The 9308-nt window shown below is 45.8% G+C and overlaps 1 protein-coding gene across 2 annotated transcripts; it reads right to left on the minus strand.

The window, feature by feature from the left end:
- Positions 1-1819: 1819 nt before the first annotated feature.
- cited2 (Cbp/p300-interacting transactivator, with Glu/Asp-rich carboxy-terminal domain, 2) lies at positions 1820-4055 on the minus strand. 2 transcript variants are annotated; one of them, XM_052011779.1, is made up of 2 exons: positions 3791-4052; positions 1820-3594 (listed from the first exon to the last, which is right to left on the minus strand). In XM_052011779.1, the coding sequence occupies exon 2, from the start codon at positions 3588-3590 to the stop codon at positions 2874-2876; it is 717 nt and encodes a 238-aa protein (XP_051867739.1). In that variant the 5' UTR covers positions 3591-3594; positions 3791-4052; the 3' UTR covers positions 1820-2873. The 2 variants fall into 2 exon arrangements, with proteins under 2 accessions (XP_051867739.1, XP_051867740.1); XM_052011780.1 differs by having other exon boundaries at positions 1830-3594; positions 3927-4055.
- Between the last annotated feature and the right edge of the window lie 5253 nt (positions 4056-9308).

The raw sequence follows: 9308 nt of genomic DNA on the forward strand, positions 1-9308 counted from the left end.
TCTATGTTTTATAAACCTGATAGGTCTCCCCTCAGCCTCTGACACTCTAGAGAAAAGCAACCAAAATTTGTCCAATTTCTTGTAGCTTATGCCCTCTAATCCAGGCAGCATCCTGGTGAACCTCTTCTGCACCCTCTGCAAAGCCTCCACATCCTTCCTGTAAGGGGGTGACCAGAACTGCACACAATACTCCAAGTATTGTGGAAAGTTCAAAAGGCAGAAGGTAGCTTTGGGTTCGATGGGTAGTATTGCTCCTCCCCCGCCCCCCCCCCAAACCTTCAATGGGAGGCAAGGTAAAGTGGGTACAAATCCCATTCCAGTCCTTTGAAGAGAGCTGGCTCTTGAATTCTCAGCTACATCCTGGCCAGCTTTGCACACAGCTGTTGGCATGCACTGAGCTGCTTGTATCAGTGGGGGGGAATGAGGGAACCACTGGGGGGGGCGGGGGGGGGGGGGGCTCTCTTTTGGAATCCTTGACTGTTTCCCATCCCAGTGCAATATCAGGGAAAAGCTTCCAAGAATGAACATTCCTGAAGAATTCAGAGCAGAATTTGTAAAGGACTACAAAACAAGCAAATGATAGGATTTTCACACAGCAAAAAAAAACCCAAGTGGTATCCAAACTGTTGTTTACTCAGGCCAGACCAATCTAACCAACGAAACGCACCTCCACATCTCAGTCACAAGTTGGCGAGATTAGTTGCATTGACACATTCAATACAGAATTCCCTGGCTCCCACCCACTCTCCCAACAGCTGAGTGTTGAAATGGGCTGATTGGACAGCCTTTAAAACTAGTCTCTCTCTCACACACACACAGCTTCACAGAAAGCGACACACAGGAGAGGAAGATGGGATGAAGCAGTGACACAAGCAGAACACACACAGAAAACTAAAGCTTAATACAGCTACACAAACACATCCAATGTGTGCAACACCCCCACCCAGCACAAACACACTGCACCCCTTAGTGTCCAAGATAAATAGAGTCAGAATAACACAGCCCAACTCATCCACTCTGACAAGAGTAACCCATCTAAGCTAGTCCCATTTGCCCATATCCCTTTCCTATCCATGTACTTATCCAAATGTCTTTTAAGTGTAATTGTACCTGCCTCAACCACTTCCTCTGGCAACTTGTTCCATATACTCACCACCCTCTGCTTGAAGATGCCCCTCAGGTCCCTTTTAAATCTTTCCCCTCTCACCCTAAACCTACACCTTCTAGTTTTTGGTTCCCTTTCCCTGGGAAGATAGTGGATCATCTCAGCTCATTAAACATATACACAGGGTAGCAAGACACAAGTAGGTACAGGCACACTCAGGGCAAGGATTGTTTTGTCTGTAGATTGTTCTGTAACCAATTAGAGAGTTCTCCCTCACCCCTGAGCATGCTAATAAAGCCACATAGAGATTTAACTCTGCAGCCATTCAGAGGAAAAAATGCCAGCTCCAAGATGAGGAGGGGGTAGTAAACTGTGCCTCCGTAGAAGAGGCTCCCTTCCTCAGCAGCAGTGTGCTAGGGAGTCTTGAAACCAGGGACACTTTATTGCTACTGTGTTCTCCAGTTGTTAAAGCTTCCACACACAAATTTGCTTTTAAAACAAAAAGCAATCAGAAGATGGCTTGCTTGCAATGTGTAGTTTGTAATCCAAATTCTACTGACCATGCCCCTTTCAGACCTCGTTTGGTGTCCCTCCCCTTCCCCCCACCTCCTCAGCCAGACGAAAAGTTGCTCAATAACTCAATGCAGAATGTCAGTCCACTTGAAGCTTTGTTCAGCCTTAAGACAGGAATTCTGACAAAGGACTGGATCATTTACAGTTATCATACTCTCCAGGGTCTTTATTATACCTTCTCAAAATAAACAAAGCATTGAATAATAAATTAAGAAAACACACACACATTTTCTGCAATATTTACGTTTGTAAAAAAATACTGTCCATGTTTTTTTTCCTCTCCCCAGTCCCCCCAACACATCTCATGGCTTCAATACAGAATATCATTGTAAACTATAAACCAGCACTGTAGTGGCAAGTAAACAAAGAAACATTAAGTATTTCAAGAAACAAAACTTTTGGGAAATGTTTTTCACCCCCACACTCGAGCACACAAGTACACGCGCACACACACTCCAGCCTGTAACTGTCCAAACATTCACCAAACAGAGGGAGGAGGCAGGGACATCAGGCCCAGAGGAATGTTGTCTTTGTGTGAAAGTCCATTGTCATTTGTTTAAGTTACAGGACTTTCTGTTAAAGACAGTTTTTTTTAAAACTGCCAAGTTAATTTTTGTAGAAAAGGATTGAAACCATTATATACAATCACACATCCCTTAAATTTTTCTGATTAAATCTTATCAATGCTGTTTCAAAATAAGTCACTTAACCGCACTCAAGAAAATTCTCCTTGCTCTCTTCAATACACCCTCATGCCCACACAGACTTAGCTTTCAAAAGCAAGAGTGATTTATTTTAAGAAAAAAAGGTAAACCCACTTTCCTTTCTAAAAGAAAATCTCAGCAAATGCCTCACAACCCCTTGCATCAACTCCCACCTTCCCCCAACTTCAAACTGTGGACGGGGTGAGATCAGGTTTTCAAGGGGCCCAGTTTTCAAGCTATTGTTTTGGCTTTTGGTTTCAAATTTAAAAAAAACATTTAAAACGAAACAAGAGTAGTTGTATCTAGGACTGGTTATGTGCTGTGTGATCAAACACGATAAAAAAAATCACCAACACTCAGCGGGTGAAACGGTAATTAAAACAAAAGATTTTTTTCCCTCTCTGGTGTGGTTGCAAATAGAATATTTTTAGCTCACTGGAAGTTTTTTTTTGCATTTCTTTTTTTTGTTAAAATCTTTTCGCACACTCTCTTCAACAGCTCACCCGGCTGGGCTGCTGTTTACAAACAAACTCGGTCATGAAGTCGAACTCGTTTTGTCCTAGCCAGAGTTCGGGGAGTTCCTTGATGCGATCCAACCCTAACTCGATCACCAAAGACATCAGCACCTCTTCGTCGATAAAATCCGTGTCTATAACATTGGGGGGCAGTATTGCAGCGGACATGTGGTGGGTGGGAGGCATCGAAGGACTGTGATGCCTGATCTCTGTGCACTGCTGCTGTATTGCATTGGCCGGGTGCAGCTCCGTCAGGCTGTAATGATGTTGGTGGCCGTAGTATTGACTGGTCAGTTTTTGCAAGTGCATACTGGCTGCCAGTTGTGCGGCCGGACTGCTCCCGGACACCGGCGGACCCATGTACTGGGGGTGTGCAGGGGTTGGAGGCTGTTGTGGTGGTTGCTGTTGCTGCCTAGAGGTGTACCTGATGCTCTGGGGAGACACACTGCCCAGGTGACCGACCGGCGGCTGCCTCACCCCCGGGATCAGTCCATGCCTCATCGCCCCGTTGCTGGAGTTCACATTACCGCCCCCTGGGTAGTGCAACAAGGAGCCAACGGCCGGATGCTCGCTCATCAGGCCGCCGTAAGAGTGCTGGTGCTGGGCGTAGGGGCTCATGGCCATCCGCCGGACCGGTAACCCGTTGACTCCTTCGGGAAATCGCCCGTGGCTCATCATCATTCGCTCGGCCATCGCTCTTCGGGAGGGGGGAGGGAGGAGGAAAGTAAGAAGAATGATTAAAATGCAGGAAAACAAACAACGTGCAAAATAAAAACCCCACCGAATCAAAACGTAACAGAGCCCAGGAAAACTAAAACACGCAGCCCTCGGAGCTTCGTCCCATTGCAACTTTACCCTGGTTATTTAACAAATAAAATGCATTTGCAACTTACCCGTGAAATGCACAGCAACAGTATATAAAAAAATACTTCCCCCCCCCCTCTTTGCCGTTCCTTTTGATTCACTGATCTGGAATAATAACCAAATAAGTAGGTCTAGCCCCGCTTCTCTATCCGCACATTCACTCACTCCACTGCCTGCACAGAGAGAGAGAGTGAGCAGTGTATCCTCAAACGCACTCTTCCTCCTCTGCCCGATGCCTGCTTCTGCTGCGCTCAGACCCCCGCCAACTCGGAAGGATTAACCAACAAAAGATGTTCAGTCGGCTGCCTCGACCACTTTTAATATAGGGCTCGCAGGGCTGGGTGCAAGACCCGGCCCGGATTTCCTTCTGGAATGTGGATCGGGAGCCACGGAAGTCAAATAGAATTCCTGGCAGATGCATCAGCTCAAAGTAAATTGCTTACAGGGAGATTAAACATAATATTTTAACAAATAAGCATAATAATTTTAATTAAGTGTAAATATACATAGAGAGAAATAATATCATTCAGCATCTATTTGTAGCAGTATGTTGATGGTTTAATTTAAAAATTTATTACATTCATATTTTTTGAACTCTTTCTGTACTTTTACACAACAGTTAAAAGATACCCAGACAGATACAGGGATAGGGAAGGTTTAGAAAGATATGGGCCAAATGCGGGCAAACAGGACTAACTTAGATGGGCATCTTGGTTGGCATGGACCAGTTGGGCTGAAGGGCCTGTTTCCGTGCTGTATTACTTGATGGCTCTTATTTATCATGGACACACTTTTCAAGGGGCACAGTGTGTTTGTGTTTCTGAGGCTGGGTGGGGTGTTGTACACTTTTGCTTCATTATATTTTTGAGTTGCTTAATCGTACTGTTTCCATGTGATATCAGTCTACGACTCTACTGTTAAATGGCTTCGATGGTCAATTTTACCCACTGCTTGCTCAGCCCTTTTCCTCAAGGCATTGACTCTTGCAGGCTCATTCTGTCAGTGCTGTCCAGACCCTATTCAAAGGGGCATCTTCTGGGGTGGGATCCCAGAGGGTCTTCGACTACGAAGACATCGCAATCACAATTTACCACCCTCCCCATCTCCGCTTTCCCCACTTGCATTTCATTCTCGCCAGCCTGCACCTCTTCAACACTCCAGCAGGGGTCAGTAGTTCATAAACAGAGGCAGAAACCCTCCCCTGCCTCTCTGTGGGTGCTGTTACCTTAACACTGCCCTGGCTGAACCAGCCACCTTCCTTGATAATAAAACTCACTCCCCTTGAGTGGGAAAGGACCTCAATAAGTGTGGTAAGGCTGGCATCTGCTGTCTCCGAACTTGGTGAGTTGCTACTTCGGCAGTCTGAAGTCACACATGGATGAGCACCAGTAAACAGGATTGATTTTTTTTGATAAACCAGCAGTTTTGTGATCAATGTTGTCAACACAAGCCTCCTTTTTAAAATTACTTGAACTTAAGGTGCAGTGGTGAAATTTGAACCCGTCTCCCAGGAACAATATACAGGAGCCCTAGACACGAATTGGCAATTGGTTTATTATTGTCACATGTATGGAGATAAAGTGAAAAACTTTGTTTTGCATGCCATCCATACAGATCGTTCCAAAACATGAGTACATTGGGATGGTGTTATACATTGGCTATTATACACTGGTTGGCTATGTTGTGCCTCGAATAATTGTGTTCCTAAAATTCATCAGTTTGTCTCTTCATGATTGTTGTGAGTTTGGACTTTGCAACTTTCTCATGTCCTGACATAGAAAGAGACCATTTGGCCCATCGAGTCCGTGCCTGTTCTCAAAGCAAACTCATTAATCCTGTTCCCCCACGTTCTCTCACGTACCCATCAACTCCCTCCGATTCTCCTACCAGCCACCTACCCCAGGGGTAATTTGCAGCGGCCTATTAGCCAACCAGCAGGCAGACGGGATTATTAAACTGGGATCACGGCTGCACTGACATTATAGGCTGAGGGGGCTGTTCCTGTGCTGTGTTGTTCAGTGTTCCACGTTCCACATTCTATGTGGGAGGAAACCCACAGGGAGAATGTGCAAACTCCACACAACAGCTCCAGGGGTCACTGAGCCATAGAGTTATACAACGCGTTAACAGCCCTTTGACCTAATGTCCATGGCTGACCATGGTGTCTTCCTGAGCTAGTCCCATTTGCCTGATTTAGTCCATATCCCTCTAAACCTTTCCTATCCATGTACCTGTCCAAATGTGTTTTAAATGTATTTGTATTGGTATTGGTTTATTACTGTCACTTGTACTGAGGTACAGTGAAAAACGTCTTGCATACCGATCGTACAGGTCAATTCATTACACAGTGCAGTTACATTGAGTTAGTACAGAGTGCATTGATGTAGTACAGGTAAAAACAATAACAGTACAGAGTAAAGTGTCACAGCTACAGAGGAAGTGCAGTGTAGGTAGACAATAAGGTGCAAGGTCACAACAAGGTAGATTGTGAGGTCAGAGTCCATCTCATCATATAAGGGAGCCATTCAATAGTCTTATCACAGTGGGATAGAAGCTGTCCTTGAGCCTGGTGATGTGTGCCCTCAGGCTCCTGTATCTTCTACCTGATGGGAGAGGGGAGAAGAGAGAATGACCCGGGTGGGTGGGGTCTTTGACTATGCTGGCTGCTTTACCAAGGCAGCGAGAGGTAAAGACAGAGTCCATGGAGGGGAGGCTGGTGTCCGTGACGCACTGGGTTGTGTGCGCAACTCTCTGCAGTTTCTTGCGGTCCCGGGCAGAGCAGTTGCTGTACCAAGCATTGATGCATCCAGATAGGATGTTTTCTATGGTGCATCGATAATTGTACCTGCCTCTACCATTTTCTCTGGCAGATAGTTCCATATACCCACCACTCTCTGTGTGAAAAACCTGCCTCTAAGGTCCCTTTTAAACTTCTCCCCTCTCACTTTAAGCCTATGCCCTCTAGTTTTGGACTTCCCTATCCTGGGAGAAAAAAGTGTGCCAATCTATGAATGAGCAGCTTGGTTGGGAAACTGTGATGACCTACCTTACCTGTAGATGGGCAGCCTGCTCGGCATGGTGCTGTTGGGCCAAAGGGCCTGTCTCCGTGCTGTATGACTCTACGCCCCTCGGCCTCCTACACTCCAGGGAAAACAGTCCCAGCCCATCCAGTCTCTCCTTATAACTTAAACCCTCCATTTCCGGCAACATCCCTGTGAATCTCTCCTGCGCCCTCTCTCAGGACTGAACTCAGGTCACCAGAGTTGTGTGACGTCTACTGTGTTACTCTTGCATTTTTAATGAACGAGTTAACATAGAGTCATACAGTATTGAAACAGATCTTTCGTCAAATCCGTGCCAACCACCAAGCAACCATTCACACTAATTCTCCGCTAATTCCATTTTATTCTCCCCACGTTCCCCCCAAACTTCACCCCTCAGCTACACACGAGGCAACATTCAGGTAGAGCATGTTGCTTTGTTGAACAACATGGCAAAATTTAATGCAGACGTGTGTGTACTCTGGAATGAGAAATGTGGCACAGTTTTGGGCAAAACATTGTTCTTACTTTCTTGATTATTATCACCAAATGGCTGCCTATTCTGAGCAATTTATGATTTTCCTGCAGCTTGTTTTAGCACTTGCCGAGCTCCAGCTCATTACAGATAATTTGAATAAATATCCATCTCTCTATTAAACTATTCATTCTGAGTGGGAATGAAAGGCTTGGCACTGATTCCCATCACTGATAGAAACCTAACGCCTGCTTCCAATGCAGGACTTAAACAAAATTATATATACTGCATTACCATTGCGAAAAAATACTCATATTAAATACACTTGCTAGAATCTTAAAGCTAGTTTCTATAGTTATAAACCAGCAGGCAAATGGGAACAGGTTGGATAGGCATCTTGGTCAGCATGGACGAGTTGGGCCGAAGGGCCTGATTCTGTGCTGTATAATTCCATGACTCTATGACACTGCCTGTAAGCACTGGCTCCACTTCTTATAGATTAGAGCAGGTGGCATAATTTTATCTTTAAAACATGAGTAAGATATGACAATGTATGACAACGAAGAGGTTCACCAGGATGCTGCCCGGATTAGAGGGCATGTACCATAAGGAGAGGTTGGATAAACTTGGGTTGTTTTCTCTGGAGTGGAGGCTGAGGGGAGACCTGATAGAAGATTATAAAATGGGGAGAGGCACAGGTGGGGTAGACAGCCGGTACCTTTTTCCCAGGGTTGAAATGTTTAATACTATAGGGCACGCATTTAAGGTGAGGGGGGGAAAGTTGAAAGGAGATGTGCGGAGCAAGTCTTTTCCACAGAGAGTGGTGGGTGCCTGGAATGCGCTGCCAGGGGTGGTGGTGGAGGCAGATACAATAGAGGTGTTTAAGAAGCTGTTAGACAAATGAATACGCAGGGAATGGAAGGATATAAGGTAAGATATCTTTATTAGTCACATGTACATCGAAACACACAGTGAAATGCACCTTTTGCGTAGAGTGTTCTTGGGGCAACCCACAAGTGTCGCCATGCTCCTGGCACCAACATAGCACGCCCACAACTTCCTAACCCGTACGTCTTTGGAATGTGGGAGGAAACCGGAGCACCTGGAGGAAACCCACGCAGACATGGGGAGAACGTACAAACTCCTTACAGACAGCAGCGGGAATTGAACCCGGGTCGCTGGCGCTGTAAAGTGTTACGCTAACCGCTACACTACTGTGACATGGATCATGTGCAAGCAGAAGAGATTAGGCATCATTAGCTCAATTAGTTCGGCACAACATCTTGGGCTGGAGGGACTGTTCTGGTACTGTACTGTTCTATGTTCTACGTAGCTGCAAACTACTGCAGATGCTGCAAATCTAAAATAAAACCAGACACAGCTCAGCAAATATGTGCGGAGAGAGAAAGTGTGTCAAGTGAATGATCTTTCATCAGCCGTGGGATTTTTTTTGTTATGTCACACAATGTGAATATCCCTAGCCATCCCCAACTGGCCCTGAGCTGAGAAGTCTGCTTTACCCTTTCAGAGGGCATCAAGAGCCTGAAGTCTAAGAAGGCAAATGGGATAATGGTCTTCATTGGTTAATTGGCATATTGGTTAAAGAGATTTGGCTTGTCACCGAGCATTCTAACAAACTCCTACAGATGTTCTGTTGAAAGCATCCTGACTGGTTGCATCACGGTCTGGTGCGGCAATCTGAATGTGCAGGATCATAAGAAGCTGCAGAGAGTAGTAGACTCTGCCCAACACATGACGGGCAAATCCCTCCCCACCATAGGTAGTATCTACAGGAGGCACTGCCTCAGGAAGGCAACATCTATCATCACAGATCCCCACCATCTGGGCCATGCCATCTTCTCACAGCTACCATCGGGCAGGAGGTACAGAAGCCTGAAGTCCCCACACCACCAGGTTCAGGAACAGCTACTTCCCTTCAACCATTTGGTTCTTGAACCAACCGGCACAACCCTAATCACTACCTCAGTATAGCAACACTGTGACCACTTTGACCACTTTCCACTACAATGG

Source organism: Pristis pectinata, chromosome 3 (genome assembly GCF_009764475.1).
Source record: "Pristis pectinata isolate sPriPec2 chromosome 3, sPriPec2.1.pri, whole genome shotgun sequence".
Lineage (NCBI taxonomy): Eukaryota > Metazoa > Chordata > Chondrichthyes > Rhinopristiformes > Pristidae > Pristis > Pristis pectinata.